Source organism: Adiantum capillus-veneris, chromosome 4, assembly GCF_014529385.1.
Source record: "Adiantum capillus-veneris isolate H3 chromosome 4, ASM1452938v2, whole genome shotgun sequence".
NCBI lineage: Eukaryota > Viridiplantae > Streptophyta > Polypodiopsida > Polypodiales > Pteridaceae > Adiantum > Adiantum capillus-veneris.
Genome location: NC_140934.1, coordinates 172116705 through 172136784, shown reverse-complemented (window position 1 = coordinate 172136784; position 20080 = coordinate 172116705). Strand labels below are relative to the sequence as shown.

The 20080-nt window shown below is 41.0% G+C and overlaps 1 protein-coding gene across 2 annotated transcripts; it reads left to right on the top strand.

The window, feature by feature from the left end:
* The first annotated feature begins 4275 nt into the window (after positions 1 to 4275).
* On the top strand, positions 4276 to 7013 carry LOC147460363 (uncharacterized). Of its 2 annotated transcripts, XM_086511447.1 has the most exons (4): positions 4276 to 5107; positions 5213 to 5571; positions 5666 to 5992; positions 6109 to 7013. In XM_086511447.1, exons 1-4 carry the CDS (start codon positions 4945 to 4947, stop codon positions 6595 to 6597), a joined length of 1338 nt encoding a protein of 445 aa, XP_086367573.1. In that variant the 5' UTR covers positions 4276 to 4944; the 3' UTR covers positions 6598 to 7013. The 2 variants fall into 2 exon arrangements, with proteins under 2 accessions (XP_086367573.1, XP_086367572.1); XM_086511446.1 differs by having other exon boundaries at positions 4286 to 5571.
* The last annotated feature ends 13067 nt before the right edge of the window (positions 7014 to 20080 follow it).

Here is a 20080-nt window from a genome sequence, read left to right as displayed (position 1 = left end):
GTAGCACCAAAGGTGCCATCGTAGGTAAGGAAAGAGATGCTCTTCCCTCCCTCTTTGAACTTCTTGAGCTTGGACGACCTCTTCCACGCGGCATAGGATTTCCTATGGCCTCTTCTTTTTGATGGTTCAAAAGTTGCACCATTGCTTTCTTCAGAAGATGAAGAATTTGAGGAAGATGGAGAAGAGGGTGACCTCTTTCTCGCCTTTTTCTTGCCTTGATCTTCTTTGTCTGCACCATCACTTTCATAATAGGAAGATGATGAAGAAGATGGAGAAGAGGGTGTCCTCTTTCTCGCCTTTTTCTTCTCTTGCTTTTTGTCATCCTCTTTGAATTATGGTGTGGAGAGGTGTGCGATGGTCTTCTCCGCTTAGGAGGTGATGGAGAGCGTTTAGCCCGCCGTATTCGTGGAGCCATCTCCGCCGAGGTGGCAGGAGACTCACTTATTTCTCGTTCCTTCGGTAGGGGCTCTCAAGTTCTCCTTTGAGAAGGAGATGTGTCTTCAAGAAGCAAATTTTTGAGCCCTTCGTATGGATCCTCTTCTTCTTCCCAAATCGGAGAGAGGCTTCTTTTGGAAGTCTCACAAGGAGGCTTCCTAGGTACTCCCTCGTCATGGTAGGGAGTTTGGAGAATCCCATGAGCACGAAGTTGCCGTTGCACTTCACTTTGGAGGGATGGATTGCCCATGGCTTGTTGAAGCCTAGAAACAAGGTAATTTTAGGGGCATCATTAGTAGCCTGCTCATTAGCAAAATCAAAGCTATCAACATTAATTTCACTCTCTTTACTATTGTTAGCCCTAGTTGCTAGTCCTCTTTACCCCTTTTAAAAAACAAGGTAATTTTAGGGGCATCATTAGTAGCCTGCTCATTAGCAAAATCAAAGCTATCAACATTAATTTCACTCTCTTTACTATTGTTAGCCCTAGTTGCTAGTCCTCTTTACCCCTTTTAAAAAAGCACTCAAGCTACTGAACGCCTGGCTCGAATACCATTAATTGCAAGGAATAGAAGAGAGGGTCGTTTACCACCAAAACAACACCGGCTCCTGTCAAGCTTCTAATAGCTCAATAGTGGTTAAGCCGTAGGCAAGCCCCGTAGGACTCCACTATTAAGACAATAGCTCTCGACGGTGATGCCTCGTTATTTGCACGAAGCCAGGAGCATTGCAAGGTTGAAAAATCCCTATTCTACTTACTCATTTGCAATTAATAATAACAACCATTTATAGATAGCTCAAGGACCTCCCTTCTTGAGCAAGAAAAGAGAAACCTTGTGCTCTGATACCAATGTAACATTTAATGGCCTAGTAACTTGTGTGTAGCGGAAGTTAGCATGAACATAGTGAGCATTTCATTAGAACAAATTCCTAATGAGCATAACAAGAGTGCTTGGGTGGAGAGAGCAACAAAAAGCATAACACCAAGTTAGATAGGCACGAACAATACTTGAAAAGAGAGAGAAATTAAGCTATTGACAACAGTTGAGGACCGGATTTACATGGAGCTGGTCCCCCCTCCAAAAGGATTTGTATTATAGGTTTTTCCCATCAAGAGAGACATTTTACAATACAATTCTTTGTGCTCCTTCAATACTAGCTAGCGCAATGAAGATGGAAACTTCAAGCACTAAGCAAAACACTTATAAAACACAACATCAATTCCCGCACGGTCTCAAACCCAAGACCTCACACACCTTCAAAGATTGTGAGAGCTAGCGGGGTGTGAGAGTAGATTGAGAGGAAGAAGGAGTAGTCTTACGAGAAAGATGTACATCTCCTCACATAATCACTCATATTAGCATAGCATAGCTTAGTAATTAGCATGGTAGAGAAGATGAGCATGCATTGAAGCTTGGCTCTTGGTTGGATTTGCATCACAAAGCCAAGAGTTGTTGGTGTAGGCCTCCCTTCTCACAAGCTTGGAGTAGGTGATAAGCTTTCCATTAAAGCTTGAGAACGAGAGAGAGAGTCTTCTTGCTTCACACATGAGCTTGTGTGCGAGTGTGTGAGATAATGACTTGAGAAAATCAGCGCCCTCTCTCTCTTGGTCGACCCCTCATGCTATATCCTCTTGCTGACATCCCACTGGACCTCTCTTGGTTTAGCCAATAGGATTTCAGGAGCATAAGTGATAGCCTTCTGACGCGTGTCCCCCTTTTCCCCTTTGTGAGAGCTTTAGGTAATTAATTAATGCAACTAAACTCTCATTGAACCCCTTTGTCTCCTGACCAATAGGAATCAGGCAAGCCATTGGGCTGCTGAATGCTCATTGGACCTCTTGGGAGACTGTCCAATAGTCTTCTAGAGAGCTTAATTCTTATTGGTTCTTTTACTAAGTGTTTTTAAATTAATGAAACTAGATTTAATCTAGCCTAATTCTCGTTGGTCCACCTCCATGGCCATCCAATAGGATTTGAGTACACCTTTTGGACATCTGGGCTAGGGAGCTGACACGTGTCCCTCATTCCCTTTGTGTAAAGGAGGCTGGTGAGTGTGTGTGTGCGAGTTTCTCTCTCATTCCCTACTTGCAAGGCTCGCCCCCTCCTTTGTAGGATTCATGAAGACTTTTGTACACACGCACAAAGCATCCAATTTTCCTAAGCTTTACCATTGGACACAACCTTTGATTTTTGGAACCTTAGCATTTTGGAAGTCTTAATGGGACGAACCTTAGGGTCTTTAAAGCCCATTGTTGCACCTTGCTCTTTTGCAGATGGCCCCCCCTTTGGATCCCTATTTTCCCTCGTTTGGATCCCTAGTGTGGCCAGTCTGCTAGCTTAACCAATATTCTAGCTTTTTTCTCCCCATATTAAATGATCAGTTTAACGTGAGAAAATCATTTAGGAGAATTAGATATTAGTTATTATGACAAGAGAAGCGTAGAGAGAGAGAGAGAGAGAGAGAGAGAGAGAGAGAGAGAGAGAGAGAGAGAGAGAGAGAGAGAGAGAGAGAGAGAGAGAGAGAGAGAGAGAGAGAGAGAGAGCAGATAGCACTGCCGGAGGCAGTGTCGCCCCGCTGAAGGCAACGCCGTTGTACTAGTATACATTAATAGTCAAATCACATTGGTAGTTGCGAGGAACTTAGTCTTTCATGCTCACACAAAGCACATTTAGGAGCATTATCACTATGTCAATGAGAGACTCTTAGTTCGAGAGATCAGCTTGGCTTATGTGCAAACATAGGACAACCTTGCAAATCTGTTTACAAAGGCATTGCCTCGTGACATACCTTAGCAATTTAAGGTTGGGTTTAGTTGAGGCGAAAGAAGTAAAAAAGACCGGTATGATCGCCGTTGATTTTGTTTTTGTATTGGTTGACAAGAGCATGATGGTGTTCATATACACACAAGTATGAGTGCCTCCCACACATGCAAATGAGGGACTTCCATGCAATGTTCAACAAAAACTTCGGATAGGTGAGAGTGTTGACACTTAGTCAAGTATGACCTTAGCCCCATTGCGTGAATACCAAGGGGGTTGAAGGAGATGCGAGAAGTCCGTGTTCATGATAGTTTGAATGCAACCTTAGTGGGCATTACCCCTGAAAACCTGTCATTTCTTATGGCATTAAGGTCCCTGCCATGTGTCACACATGCTTGTTTAAATGCATGGGCATGAGCTAGTGCAAAAGCACTGGTTATAAGCTCTGTCCCACAGACGAGAAGCGAGAACAGGGTTCCCCCCCCACCCCCCGCCCTCGAGTGTAGAAACACACCATTAAAACACGTGAAGCTCAAAGATATGATTCGAACCTCTACGTTCACAGGATGGAAATTCACTTTGAACACTTGGGCTATGCTCGTTCGAGGCTACAATAGGAAATAATTTATGTTATTGGAATGTTTGGATACATGTGACAACAGAGTTCGCCGAGAATCATTTTGAGCCCTGTTCGGGCCGAGGTGTGTGACACAGGCCTAGGTTATATCCAAGGAGGCTACAAAGAGGACCACCCTGGCAGTTTTACTAGATAACAACCCATTTCTGAGTATGAACCTGAAGGCTGAAAGGTAGGAAGGAGCCCACCCCAATGGGGCGTGTTCAAAATGAGGGCGGGAGGATGAGGATTTCTTGGGCTACAAGAATTTCAATACAGATATTTGAGAACGCTACGGACGGTTGAGATTGTGGGATTCCTTTGACGGCTGTGATGCGACTCCGGCCTTCAAACCCTAAAGCGTGGAGATCGACGGCTGTCTCGAGGAAGCCTGAGTTTGACGGTGCAGATTCGTTGAGGCCCTCGGCGGTGCCATCTGGACAGTGCCAACAGCGGGGCTCTAGATTTTGGCAGCGCCGCTGTATTGGGCAGCGCCTGGCAGCGTTCATGTGAACTTGGCAGGTTCTCTCTCCTCTTTCTACATTCTCTCTCTTCTGCAAAACTATGCCCTAATTTATGCCATTCACTGCGCAGCCTCCTTTCTTCACTCTCTCTCTACTAGCGTGTGTGTGTAACCTCTCTCCCCTCCCGCCTCCCTGCCTCTTTCTACTTGCCTTCTCTCGTCTCTGCGCTGCTCTTATCTTCTGTGTAGCCTACGTTGTGATCCATCCTCCTTCTCATCCCTTCGAACCCTAACCCTTACTGTGGCTACACGCCTCCATCGCCATCCTCTCCGAGCCCGCACCCTTCCCTCGCGAGTTCTGCAGATATTGTGCCTCCACACCCATTACTGGTGCATTTTCTAACGGTCCTCACATTTCTAACCGTTTCCGTGCAAATTTGCCTCTGCTTTCTGCAGATCCATGAGTCTCTGCATTGCTCTCCCTTCCCAGGTAGTTGTTTTGCAGTGGAGACTGCCCCTATTAATGCCCGATCACTTTCCCTGGCTATGGCTTCTTGCTCTCTATCGCAGGCTTCGTCTCAGAGATGAATAGGGGCAGCTAGATTTTTGTGCATCCTCTCAAGTGCTCAGTGATACGCATTGGTCTTCTATCCATCGAGGCTTTCAGAATGTTGCAGGCACCTTCTCATCTGTCCAGGGTGTGCGGCCACGGGCACATCAAGAAATTTTGGCTTATGCAGACACAGAAGGAAAGCCAGGTTTGTGAGGGAAAAAACAATCTTCTGTTCTCCTCTCCTACCGCTCGTCCTTCTAGTAGGGGCTCTGTGAAAGGTATTGACAACTCTCCTTGGAATTCCTCGTCTCCTCTCCCTCACAGTCCTGCCTATGGAGATGTGGCTGCTACTTCGTCTAAGCATGCCAGTTTCACGTGTGCAGAATCTTTGAGCCCCTCATCCCATTCCTGTAAGCCAAGTTCACCGTCTTCTCCAAACTCAACGAGCTCATCTGGTGCAGTAGCAGAGAAAGACTGCATTGATGGTCGCTTTGATGGTGTCGATTCCCTAAGCAGAATTCTTGGTCGAGATTCCCACCCTTCGACCCCCTCCCCCCGGCCCCAACCTTTCAATGTAGCTGCAGAACAGCATCATCAGGGTTCTCCAGCAGTGGTTGCATATGTAGATCGCATTGAGCCCTCTCCCCTTCATATAAATTATTGCAGTGAAGAGCCAGGATCTACGTCCATGGAGCATTCTCCCGATTCACTCTCAAGCTTCATGCATTCTCGTGGAGCACAGGTTGGTGTTATTAATTTCCTGCATCTCTGTTGTTTTTAGGAAGACGCCCTTATAAATGTTTCCTTTTGTTGTCCTGTTATGTGCTGGATTTCAGCAAGGGCAAAGTGCTGATTGTCCGCTAGAGACATCAAGTTGCAATCAAGTGGTGAAGTTAGAGGATCGCACCAGCCCTGCAAATTCAAGCAGAGATTTCAAATCCCTTTCTAATCATGTCAGGTTTGCCCCTTCCACGACAGGTATGGACAACATCCTAGAGAAAAGAAAGGCTGGAGCTATCCTAGGAAGCAGGATGCAGGTTGTTGATCGGGAACATGATCGAGTATACCAAGCTGCTCATATGCAGCACCCTGTCCTTAAGGCATGCTCACTCTGTGGAACTACAAAGACCCCGATGTGGAGGAGCGGACCTCAGGGACCTAAGGTATGTATCTGGGCCATGGCTCTGTCTGCTAAGCATGTGAATGATTTGTTCGTTCGTATTACATTCGAGTCTCTCATGGCTACCCTGACACATTGGGGGGTATGATGTTATTGCAGTCACTGTGCAATGCTTGCGGCATACGGTTTAAGAAGTACAGATCATTTCCAGGGCAAAGTGAGCCATCTGAATTAATGTCATCTTCTCTGTTAGTACCTGTAGCGTCTAAGCCTTTCTCCAGGCCTTTGAAGCGAAAGCAGAATTCATTACTCACCTCATGTGATCCTCCGAGACCCCACAAGATGTGTATCAAATCGGCCAACCAAGATGGGGCTCCCCGCCAACAGCAGAAAAAGAGCAAATGGCATCAGCTAGTAGTCAAGAAAGAGAATGGTGATCTGACCAATTTGAATCAAGACAGGTCCAGCCCTTGGTGTGCACATGCAGGGCCTCCTTCTCTGAAAAAGATTTATGGGTGTTCCCCTTTCCAGTCTAAGTTCAAAAAGCTTGCTCCTATGGATGACCATTTAGTAAGTGGAGTCTTTGCAAAAGATGAGGAGGAAGCTGCGGTTCTTTTGATGCATCTCTCTTGTGGCCTTGTGTACTGAGCCCAATGGCATGCTTAAGTCTTTGAGTAGCACCATAACTTGAATGTGGAGCTTAAGCCAAGTGCATTGTATAATGAAATCAGTGTGCAGGGGATGTTAGATGTAGTTATCTCGAATTAATGGAAGCAGGCATGCTTTCTGTTAGTCGAGGCTCCTTAGAATCTGGTTGCTCAGGTGTAAAGTTAGCAGAGTAGGCCTTTGTGCGACCAAGATCTCTGTCATTGTTCTGTTGTTGCTACGATGGTGCTCTGCAGGGTAGGGCTTTGTACTCTGGCCACTACCAAGTGTTGTACTCTAGGGTTCTTTTACTCTCGCAGACATACAAGCTAGTATCTTCTTGCTTCAGAAGTCAAGAAGAAAGTTCTCTGTTTGATGCCTCTGCGTCTAATCTGAGCCTTATCATGTCTTTTTGAGTATTATGTTGTTCCATGGGAATACTGTTGGTCGTGGCTCTACCTTAACCTTAAAACATGCAGGAGCTCAATTTGTACTGTAGATTGAGGTTTTGATCTCCAAGCATATAAGTACTAATGGTTATTGCTGTGTTTTTCCACAATTTTCTATTACTCCCAGTGGTGAATCATGTAACAGAAATGAAACGAGTGACTATTGGAGTCAATAGTACTTGCAACTATCGTTTGTATTGCAGACCTGGATATGGATATGAGCCTCATTTTTGAGTGAACTTTCTTGTATCGAGTGTGCAGGGCTGGTATATTTTGAATATGCAGGGAAGGCTCTAAACTATGGACAGTTTTTGATATGTATAGTCAATTAGTGTGATGTATTTAATCTAGGCTCAATTCTGTTATCTATGATGTCATTTTGGAATAACAGAAGAGGTTAGTATATGGTTTCAACAACTCCCCTTTTCATAGCAACTCAGAACTGGTTAGCGAATCACAGGTTCTGTTCATTTGCAAATTTGTGATTGTTCTGTTTTCATTTGAAGTCAGGGCTCATTGCAATGAAAACTGCCTTAGGTTGTAGTCTCAGTCTATTCCCGGAGGTTATTATGGCTAGTCTCATTGTGGCAAGATATCATTCAACATATTGGCATCTCTAGGAATTGTGTAGGGTAAAACCCCCAGTGAATTGTATTGATCAGACAGCATTTGACTTAGCAGCTCTTTTAAGTTCCCCATGCAATAAAGATGTCAGGTGGTTTGGGTCTATGAATGAATATGGTCTGCATTCAGATTGTAAGATCTGTCCCATTCTAACTTTAGACCAAAGAGAACATGCCACCAATCAAGTAATTGGTTGGTGTCTTATCCTGTTATGAGGATATTCGTTGCATGGTCTTATATCTTTTACTGGTGACTTAACTTCTTTTGGGCTATGTTTAGGTCGTTCTGTGAAGATAACTCTTCTCAACATACTCCTGCACATATATCAGAGATGCATATGCGTCCTAATAGTTGTCTGAATATGGAGTATCACATTCAAGTCCCTGCTTACCATGGCTTGAATAAGGATATGCCTGTGACTGCACATGTTCTTTCCACTCACTTGGCAATGCATTCAACTCGGTGCTGCAGCTGTTTCTTATTATAGTCGTGCTGCGGCCATCTCTCTGAGAATCATGAATGTGGTATCGATGATTCATAATGATGTTGAACTGATTATAAATAGCAGGACGAGGACTCATTCACTGACCTTGTCTATTGGTACCACCACTGCGGACAAATATAGGCCTTTGATCACCAATGTGGTCACAATTAATATTAGAATGGTACTTGATAGGCGCAATGCTCTAACTTGGGTGGGTTGGGTTTGCTGTGGTGATAGTTTCACCCAGAACCAGTGTCTAAGGAGAGTCGTATGTTGAAAGGAATGATCTCTACTGGAAAGCACACAATGGCCAGGTAGAGTTTTGAACTTAATTGATTGTAAGTGGTACCAACTAAGCTGTGTATTATTATTACCATCATCCAGGAGAAGTAGAAGGGTAATATTACATTTCGTGCTCACATGCTTCACTTTCAAGAAAAAGTGGTCAAAAAAAAATATGATGACATATAAGTCCCTCTATGATGAATTAAACATAAGAAGAATAACCTTTGTTGGGTTTAGATGGGGTGGCAGCAAAAAATCACAAGTTGCGTGGATCCTTAGTAGCTGGCACACGCTTATTGGAGAATAGCACATGCTTATTCATCAAATTTTTGCTAATTAAATTTTTTGGCATTTGCGGTGGAGGGATGTCTTTGATAGAGAGAGAGAGAGAGAGAGAGAGAGAGAGAGGTGGTGTGGTTGCGGTGATTACAAAACTACTACAAGGTTGGTGGCCTACTTACCACCCGCTCGTGTGGGTGTGGACAGTTTGCAGAAAAGCCCAGAAGTGAAGTTAAACCTTACAAGGGCTCGCTATGTGTCAGTGACAAGAAAACATAAGTGATGGAATGTTTGCTCCTATAGCAATAGTTTGTTGCACATGAGAATTTGTTTACGCTTGAGTTGACCCAAATGTGATCCAACACCAAGTAATTTATTGTTGGTTCTTTGATTATCCTTTTGAATCTATATAGCGTCATGTAATGTTGTCGAGGGATATAGCAATTATTGCTACTAATTGTGTCTGTTGAAATCTCTTGCGATTATGGTTTTCGTGTTCATGTCCAGTGCATATAAAGTTTTCTTCAGTGCTTTGTAAAGGGATGAGAGTTTTGATGAAGGATGTTTGTATAATGAAACAATGTTTAATTTCTTGTTGCTTGTAATAGATTTGCTCGACGAAACAATTCGATATCATCGGATACCAATTTATGTTTGTTAAAAAAGTGAGACTTATTCTTGTGTGGTATAAGAACACCTGTTTGTCATTCGCATCATATATAATCAAATCCGAGAAATGTGTTTCTTTTTTTTTTGTGTGTTTCTTGGATGCGCATGTCTCATGACATAAGGCTTGTGTCTTTTATAATGTCAGCGTAATGCGCAGATATGAATACTGTGTTTATAGATTGAATGTTGATATCATTCTCTGCAAAGTCTCTCAAGATTTTGTTTAGAGTTTTTCATGTTGCTTCTTGCTTTTGGCGTTCTATTTCTTATAATATTATCTTATATGTTTTTATTTGCTTTGGATCAAATCTAGAGAGGAGAAACGGATTTTTAATTCGCGACAACGTTGTATATATCAATCCATGACTTTTTATTTTTGAAGGGTCGAAGACTAATGTGTGAAATGTCAATCTTAAAGATCTATGAATAGTTCGAGTTGATGCATGTTGGATAGGATCTTGTGTTCTTGATACGATATTCAACAGATTTTTTTCGACTTTAAACTCTTGTGATTTTTCTTATGGGAGTCCATCTTCTTGATATAGATACTGTGAAGAGATGTTGGTTCTCAAATCTTGTAGTTAAACCTATTCAGATGTTGTAAAATTTAACCCAAATTATTTTTTCGTTTAATGTTTACGAATGTCTCTTGTAAAGTCCATCATCTCCACTTACAAGTCCATCTATAATGTAAGTTTTCGGCGCATAGTTCTATGACTAAGTTTAGTTTCAAATGCAAGGTTTTTTGCATGCCTCCACATTGTTTCGGATCTTATGGAATCTTTATATATTGGTGCAACTTTTGGAATTTCTATCAGTAGCATCAAATATATCTGGTATTCTTGGTGTAATTTCAAATATGTACTTGTTATATGCGTCTTTGCTTTTATTACCGTAAAACCAATAAGAACCGTTCAAGTGTCTGATATCTTCCTCTGTGTGTTCGCTTTTACATGTTTGATTTAAAATTTCAATGAATCATATATTTTCTTGTTGCATTGGTTATGTTAGTTCATATCGTTTGATATGTGAGTGCTAAAACGAAACTAACAATGTGTCGAGTATGTTCTTGTGGTATGAGAAGATCCACGTATCACGAACAGGACTCGCTTGACAAAGATCTCTACAGAGGATAACGTCCATTCTTGCAAATGGTTTATCATATAATCTTTTTATAGCGCGAAGCCGTGCATCAGTTTGTTGGAAAAGACTTCGTTCAACGAAGGAAATCTCATCGATAACCACTAATTATAAATTCACATACTGTGAAGAGAGTTGATCTAATTTTTCTGCGCTCAACGAGGTTTGGTCACTCGCTATCAGTGAGAGAATGTATTGTGGTTCCACCAATATTGAATGCTGCATTTTCAGTATACGTCATTAACAAAATTTTAGTAGATTCAATGTTTGTAGGTAATTTAAAATTGTAGTGTCGCAGCAAGCCTTGAACCAACAGTAACAACGGAAATATTTTACTAGTTCCAGCACCTCCAGTAAGAAATAAGTGTATTGCTTTGTCCGCATTTGGTCGTTTTCTCAGCATGATATCATCAAATAAAAGACGCTGGGTATCTAGCATTCGTAAGCCTTCGTGAAATTGTTTATTTGAAATAGCGATTAGTTTTGTTATTGTTAGCTTTTTATTGTTGGTAGTGTTTAAGTCTGGAAGATTTGAAGCGATGTTGTCGTGCATATTTTCAAGTGAAGAAGAAAAAGAACGTGATGTCGATGTTGTTGTAGTTTGTTAGATACTGTTTTCGTCTACAATATCTTTCTGAATTTTTTCTCATTGTAGGACACAAGATCTAGATGACGTTTATATATATCTTCCCATGTTTTACGGTAATGAAGAGGTGCTGGTTCTCGTCGTTGTGCCAAGGTAAACATAACAAGCATTGTTCGCGGTAAAAGTTGTCAAGATCTTTATGCTTGTCATATCGGACATAACGAATGATTCAGTTATCTCTCAATGAAACAATTTTTTGCCCATAATGCTTGTAGTACGAGCAAAATTGTACCAAGCAGATATTATGCAAGTACGTTGGTCTTTTGCTATATTTATCGATGATGTTTTCGAAAAATATGTCTTTACTGTTTGGATCTAATTGTTTGAGTGTTTCTTTTCTTTTCAAAATGAGTGAACGTTGGTCCGAAGGATTTATGTTTATGAAAATAAATTCTCTAGTAGAACCGTGTAAAGGTGAAGACAAAACAATTAAGCAACTTGTTGTGCACTTAATTGTTGCATATTCAAGATTGTGTTTCCAATACCTCGTAATCTTTCAACCGTATTGGTATTATTGACGATACAAATATCGATCTTAGCTTTAATAGTTGTTATTAATGTGCTATCCATTTTTGTTATGTATGATGAGCAGTATGCAACAGCTCCGTACGTGTTCATTGTGTATTGGATGTCAATGTTAGCGTTCCATAATTCTGAAATTTTTGAATTGAGATTGTTTGTAAAAATGTATTCTAGTCTTTGTCTCACCTGTACGATCGATGTTACAATTTTTGATCGAATTGCCAATATGTAATCGTCAAAAGGAAGATCCAAAATTTTGAGCCAATCCTTGAAATCACTTGGTAATTCTTCACCTTTGGCTGTTTCGAGGAATTCTTTGAATTTTTTAAGATTTTTTGTGTGTTGTTTATTATGCTTGTCTTCTTCTTCTATTGGTCTAAGTATAGAAGTATAAGGCATCGGGTATCGAGGAAAATCAAACAACATCTGTTTCTTTTTTTCAAGCAAGTTTTTTCGATGTTAGTATTTCCTGAAGAAGGTTTATGTCAGTGCTAATGCATTTGTCAATGAATGTCGTTACATTGTTTGCTCCGTACACGTTCATTGTGTATTGGATGTCAGTGTTAGCATTCCATAATTTTGAAAATTTTGAATTGAAATTATTTGTAAAAATGTATTCTATTCTTTGTCTCACCAGTACGGTTGATGTTACAATTTTTGATCGAATTGCCAATATGTAATCATTAAAAGGAAGATCCAAATTTTTGAGCCAATCCTTGAAATCACTTGGTAATTCTTCAGCTTTGGTTGTTTCAAGGAATTTTTTGAATTTCTTAAGATTTTTTGTGTGTTGTTTGTTATGCTTGTCTTCTTCTTGTAATGGTCTAAGTATACAAGTATAAGGCATCGGGTATCGGGAAAATCAAACGACATCTGTTTCTTTTTTTCAAGAAAGTTTTTTCGATGTTCGTATTTCTTGAAGAAGGTTCTTGTCAGTGCTTATGCATTTGTCAATGAATGTCGTTACATTGTTTGCTTCCGTATCAGTTAGCTGAGGCGCATTCTCAATCCCTATTAGACCGTGATCGTGTTGATTACCACGACTTTGGAACTCAGTCACAAAAAAGTAGTCTTTCACTTTTCCTCCAAGTATGTTGCTGTCTTTGTTGAGTAGTTTTTTCAAGCTTCAAAATTTGTGTAAATAATATTTGAAATATGTAATTGGGTCCAATCGCACGAGGCGTGTAATGTAAGGATTTTTTGTTTCATTGTCATTTTTGGTTATATGGGAGAGTTTTTCTAAACAGTTAATTAATTCTTTCCAACGTCTCTCTCCAAACGAGAAAGTGACAAAGAAGGGAGGAGGACCTAACTGTCTTATCATCGTGAATATATTTTTCTTTATTTTTTGTTTGTAATCTGGATAAGTTCTCAAAGCTTCGTAATCTCTGTAACCTATCTTTAATCGAATAATTCTGTCGACGTTTGATAGTGCAATACATCTCGTGCGTAAAGAACACTTCCTTCGAGCTTAACCTTTCTCAGACGAATCTATATAGGCGAAATAATTTGTTGGATCATTATTTTCATTGCTTTAAAGAATAAGTTTTCTATATTCTGTAAAATTGTCTATCGCTATGAAGTAATTTCGATTTTTTAATTTTTTGGTAGGTTTTAATTGCTACATCGTGATACTTATGTGGTTCGTTGAAGAATATCCTTGGAAAACCTAGTTCTTCATAGAATGTGTCTTTCAATAAACCAAGTGGATGATTTCCTTCACAAGGTGCAACGTGTAAGATCTTATCGTTGTAGTCAATGATTTGTTGTGCCGATGTGAACTCGTGAATGAAAATATCGTGGTAATTCTCATCGTCTTTGTCACCGTCGTTGCGCGTTGCAAGATGAATGGAATGTGTCTTTTGCAAGAAGGTAATATATCGTAACCAATCTTAATTTAAACTTATGTTTTCTTTTGTATAAAGATCGGAATGTAGAATCTCTTTCAGTGCTTCAAGAGTGAGCAGTGGGCGCACTAGTCCGCTCAAATAACAATGGTTATATTCTAGTTTTCTCTTTAAACCTATAAAAATCGAGTTTTCCTCATTGATGAATCGTGGCAAGCTTCTTTGTGTTTCGGTAATGTTCACTAGTACATTCACAATGCTTCCACGTAAACCGTACTGTCCATCGTATGTCAACTCTTGTATTTTTGAGAACAATATTCAAGGTGCGATTAGTCTTTCTTCTAACTTGTTTAGTTTTTATACAATTTTGTTCTTTCATTCAATCCAATTTCTTGTAAAGATAAGTAAGTTATTGCTGGTTTTCTTCTCTTTCGTTTGCAAGCTTCACAAATTTATGCAACACTGTCGCTAGCTTTCTTTTTTTTCGTTAACATAATTTGGTAACTGAAAAGCATTCTATTGCAACGCTCGCATAACATTGAAGGAGTATCCTGTATTTTCTTTAAATATGTTTGTATAGGTGTATCATTGAAATGTAATCTCTTTGGCGAATATGGTTCGTTTTTTTTGGGAGGAATATTTTAACGTGACTTTCTTAAGCGTTTTACTTTTGTTATTATAGCTGTTTTTGTACGAATTGTGTTGGTTTCTTGACACAAATACTCTTCGGCGACACATTTGTTACTATCACTAGGATACAAAACCAACAATTTGTGAGGTTTTGAAACCTTCGAAGGTGTCCAAATTTCAAATCTTTTTGAGCCTGATACAGGTTCACGCATAGGATACGCGTATAAAGTTCCATCAATGTCTGCGATCAGTATTTGTTGTTTCATACCAGCACTGCTACAAGCACCGATGATGAATTTCTTTTGCTTCTCACGCTGTCCACTTTGTGAAGTCACCTCAATGCACAAGTAATTTGCTCCACAAAAAAGCTCAACAATCTGAATAGTTAATGCCAATGAATTGTGAGAGGTTTTTAGCAACCTGTAGACTCTATTGTAAGTTGTTTTGTTTGTGCTAGTGTTGTTTCCTAAGAGAGTGTCTATTACGTTTGTTGATGTGGTTTGTAGTCCCATTTGAAAGAGGGTATAAACAGATAAGTTTGTCATAATAACTAATATCTAATTCTCCTAAATGATTTTCTCATGTTAAACTGATCATTTAATATGGGGAAGTGCTAGGGGAGAAAAAGCTAGAATATGGGTTAAGCTGGTAGACTGGCCACAGTAGGAATCCAAAGGAGAGAAAATAGGGATCCAAAAGGGGGGCCATCTGCAAAAGAGTAATGTGTAACAATGGGATTTAAAGACCCTAAGGTTCAGCCCATTAAGACGTCCAAAATGCTAAGGTTCCAAAATTCAAAGGTTGTGTCCAATGGTCAAGCTTAGTAAAATTGGATGCTTTGTGAGTGTGCCAAAAAAGTCTTCAAGGCTCCTACATAGGAGGGGGTGAGCCCTGTAAGTGGGGGATGAGAGAGAAACACACACACACACACACACACACACACACACACACACACACACACACACACACACACACACACACACACACACACACACACACACTCACAGGCTCCCTTTACACAAAGAGAATGAGGGATACATGTCAGCTCCCTAGGCCAATTGCCCACAAGGTGCACTCAAATCCTATTGGATGGCCATAAAGGTGGACCAATGAGAATTACGCTAGAGTAAATCTAGTTTGATTCATTTAAAAACACTTAATAAAAAAACCAATAAGAATTAAGCTCTCTAGAAGACTATTGGACAGTCTCCAAGGGGTCCAATGAGCATTCAACAACCCAATGGCTTGCCTGATTCCTATTGGCCAGAAGACAAAGGGGTCCAATAGCAATTTAGTTGCATTCATTAATTACCTAAAGCTCTCACAAAAGGGGAAAGCGGGACACATGTCAGAAGGCTATCACTTATGCTACTTAATAAAAAAACCAATAAGAATTAAGATCTCTAGAAGACTATTGGACAGTCTCCCAAGGGGTCCAATGAGCATTCAACAGCCCAATGGCTTGCCTGATTCCTATTGGCCAGAAGACAAAGGGGTCCAATAACAATTTAGTTGCATTCATTAATTACCTAAAGCTCTCACAAAAGGGGAAAGCGGGACACATGTCAGAAGGCTATCACTTATGCTACTTAATTCTTAGTGGCTAAGCCTGGCATGGGCCAAGGGGGTGCCTGCATGAGTAAAATGCAAGAGGGGTCGACCAAGAGAGACGGGGGGGAGGGGGTGAATTTGTCAAGGCATTATCACTTACACACTCACACAAGCTCATGTGTGAAGCAAGAAGACTCTCTCTCTCTCTCTCTCTCTCTCTCTCTCTCTCTCTCTCTCTCTCTCTCTCTCTCTCTCTCTCTCTCTCTGAGTCTTACCAAACGGCGAGTGAACATTCTCGAGCAAAGAAAAAACCGAGCTACTTTCTCACAAACATTGAGCTTTGTTATAAGCAGCATCTCATATGGCATTCTATCTGAAGGAGTACGAGCGGAAGTGCGACGCGAGAGAGAGTGCGAGAAGAAGAGCACGACGATATGGTGAACACGCTCTACTGTAATGTGTAGAGCATAGTGAGTTCTTATTAGGTTTTTACAAAAGAATATGTGTACATACTTGGCGGCCCGCCCACTTACCTAGGCGACCACATTGGGCTTTATACCCCAACAACCTCCCACTTAAAGTCCAATGTGGTACTTTAAGTGTGAGAGAAGCTACTATACAAGCTAATATACAAGAGATGTAGAGAAGTGATATACTACCCTACACCTCACTGCTTGCGAAAATGCGCAAATCTCTCTGAGGGAAGTCCTTTTGTAAGTAGATCAGCAGGATTTTCTGTGGTGTGAACTTTGACAAGCTGAAGTTGCTTATCCTCGAGCATTTCCCTGATGAAATGATACTTCACATCCACATGCTTTGTCTTTGAGTGATAAACTGGATTGCGAGCCAATTGTATAGCACTTTGACTATCACAATATAACACATGCATCTCTTCTTTGATTCCCAAATCTGTTACTAGTCGATTAAGCCAAATTGATTCTTTGCATGCCTCTGATGCTGCAACATATTCAGCCTCTGTAGTAGACTGAGTAACACAATCTTGTAATCTAGAATGCCATGATACTGCTCCACCAGCCAATGTAAAGACATACCCTGACGTAGAACTTCGGTTGTCTAAGTCACCTGCATAATCTGAGTCTGTAAAACCCTTTACACTTAGCTCCTGACTCCCATAGCATATACGCATACTCTTTGTAGCTTTCAGGTATCTCAATATTCCTTTCACTACCTCCCAATGTTTCTTGCCTGGGTTTGACATGTATCGACTTACTACTCCCACTGCAAATGCAATGTCTGGGCGAGTAGAAATCATTGCATACATCAAACTACCCACTGCAGACGCATATGGAATCTTATCCATTTCAGCCTGTTCTTCCTCAGACACAGGACAATCTTGTTTGCTAAGTTTAACATATGGTGGCAATGGAACACTCAATACTTTTCCCTTCTGCATATTGAAACGTTGCAAAACCTTGTCAATATACTCTGTTTGAGATAACCAAATCAACTTCTTTGATCTGTCTCTCTCAATGCGCATACCAAGTATATGACTTGCCTCACCCATGTCTTTCATGTCAAACGATTTTGCCATCTTTGACTTCAAAGCTAAAATTTCTTCCAAGTGCTTGCCAGCAATCAACATGTCATCCACCTACAAAATAAGGATTAGCCAGCTGCCATCCTTAGCCTTCTTTGTATATAGACAGTGATCGAACTCACTACGTTTGTAGCCTTGAGAAAGCATAAACTTGTGGAATTTATGGTACCATGCCCTCGGTGATTGTTTTAAGCCATAAAGACTCTTTAACAACTGGCATACCCAATCTTCCTTGCCTTTCTCAACAAACCCTTCTGGCTGCTGCATGTAAATTTCCACATCTAAATCACCATGCAAGAACGCTGTCTTGACATCCATTTGGTGCAACACCAAATCTAATATGGCAACCAATGCAAGAAAGCATCTCAATGTAGTCATCTTGACCACCGGAGAGAAGACTTCATCAAAGTCAACGCCTTGTTCTTGCTTAAAGCCCTTGGCAACAAGCCTTGCTTTGTACTTTGGCTGACTATCATGAGCGGTGATCTTATACCTGTAAACCCATTTACAGGGTAGAGCCTTTTTGCCCTGTGGTAATTTAACTAGCTTCCATGTCTAGTTTTTATGCAGAGCTCTCATCTCTGACTGCATGGCCAATTGCCAATTCCCGGAGTCCTTCATTTGCACTGCTTCCTTGTAACATGAAGGCTCATTGCAATCAGTCAACGTGACATAATTCATAGATGGAACAAACCTATCAGGAGGTCACGTGACACGTCCAGATCTACGCACAATAGGTGGCTCAGGCTCAGCCACAACCTGTGGTTCCACTCTATCCTGTCCTTGCTCCTCTTGAGCCCTGACATTTTGTCTTGCACGTGCAGGTCCATCTTCTTGGAAGACAACTCTTCTAATCTCCTCAACCCTCTCTGGTTTAGAATGATATTTGGATTCATTAAAGTGAACATCATTGCTGCGGACAACCTTTCTGGATTCGGGATCCCAAAGTCTGTACCCCATCTCACCAGAATTACCATAGCCTAGAAAGATGCACTTTCTACTCTTTGGCTCAAGTTTGTTCCTAAATTCCTTTGGAACTTGAGTATATGCCTCACAGCCAAAGACTCTGAGATGCTTGTATGAGGGCATTTTACCTGACCATACCATCTCTGGCACTGAATCCTTCTGCAAAACCTTGCTAGGAGATCTATTTACAAGATGAACAGCTGTTGATACAGCTTCAGCCCAAAACCCATTTGACAGTTGTGCATTAGACAACATACTTCTGACCTTCTCTTGTATGGTCCTATTCATCCTCTCAGCAACACCATTTTGAGGAGGATTGTAAGGAGCAGTAAGTTCACGTTTTATACCTTTTGACTCACAAAAGTCCTGAAAGGCCTTTGAAACATACTCTCCACCATTGTCAGTGCGTAAGCATTTAAGCTTCTTGCCACTCTGATTCTCCACAAGTGTCACAAACGTTTTGAAAACACTAAACGCTTCATCCTTGTGCTTGAGAAAGTAAACCCATACTTTCCTCGAGTAATCATCTATACATGTCATAAAGTAAGAAGCTCCCCCTAGAGATAGGTTAGGCATAGGTCCACACAAATCACTATGAACAAGTGCCAACTGTGTATCTCTTCTACTGCTTCTATGCTTATGTGGCTGCTGTGTTTCCTTACCATACAGACAATGTTCACAGAATTCAAAATCATTAAATGTAAAGCCAGGAAAATAACCAGAACGAGACAAGATTTCCATTCCCTTCTTGGACATATGTCCTAACCGGCTATGCCACAAAGAAACGTTCGGCTGCTCGGTGACATTGATTACATTTTTAGAGACATTTGATACATAAATCATGTAAAGTCCTCCAGACTTTACTCCATGTGCTACTGTCATAGAACCCTTGGATATCTTCCACATGTTCTGTCCAAAAGTGGTAACGTAGCCAGCATCATCAAGTAAACGTGTGCTGATCAAGCTCTTTGTAATTGCGGGAACATGTCTCACATTCTTCAGCGTGAAAGAAGAGCCATTCTGAAACTTCAATTGAACATCTCCAACACCTAAGATCTCACATGTTTGCCCATTGCCTAGCCGAACATGATCTTTAGTGGTCACATAAGAGGTAAACCACTCCTTGTTTGGAGACACATGAAGTGATGCCCCTGAGTCTATAATCCAGTCACTCAGTGCATTTCCATCAGATGCTATAAGAAGAGCTGAGTCCATTGTATTCTTCAAGAAGTAGATGTCTCCTGACACTAGACTGTCATCCTCTGCAACAATGTTTGTCACATTTATTTCTTGAATCTTCACTGAGGACTTGTTCTTCTCACCATGGTCTTCAACTTTCTCTTTGCCTTTTTCTGCTTTCCATTCTCTGCAGTCTCTTTTCATGTGACCCTTCTTGCCACAATGGTAGCATTCTATGTCACTCTTGCCTTTAGCACTGTGGGACTTGCTACGAGACTGATTCCTCTTTCCACCTTTGTACTTTTCTTTGGTCCTTCCCCTGACAACTAAGGCTGTTCCTTTGCCTTTGTCCATTGTCTTTCTATTAATTTCTTCAGTAAGCAAACTTCCTTCTACACCTGCTATGTTCAAACCATCTGGAGGCGCAGAATTACTCAAAGCTGTGCGAAAAGTGTCCCAACTTTGCGGCAATGTGATCAACAGGAACATAGCTCTAACAGGTTCATCAAACTTGACACCTTGAGCTGACAACTGACTATAGATTGTGTTGAATTCATTCAGATGATTGGACATAGGTGTCCCTTCTTTCACCTTCAAGTCAACAAGCTTCTTAAGCCAGTATACCTGTGAAGCTGCACTCTGCTTCTCATAAAGATC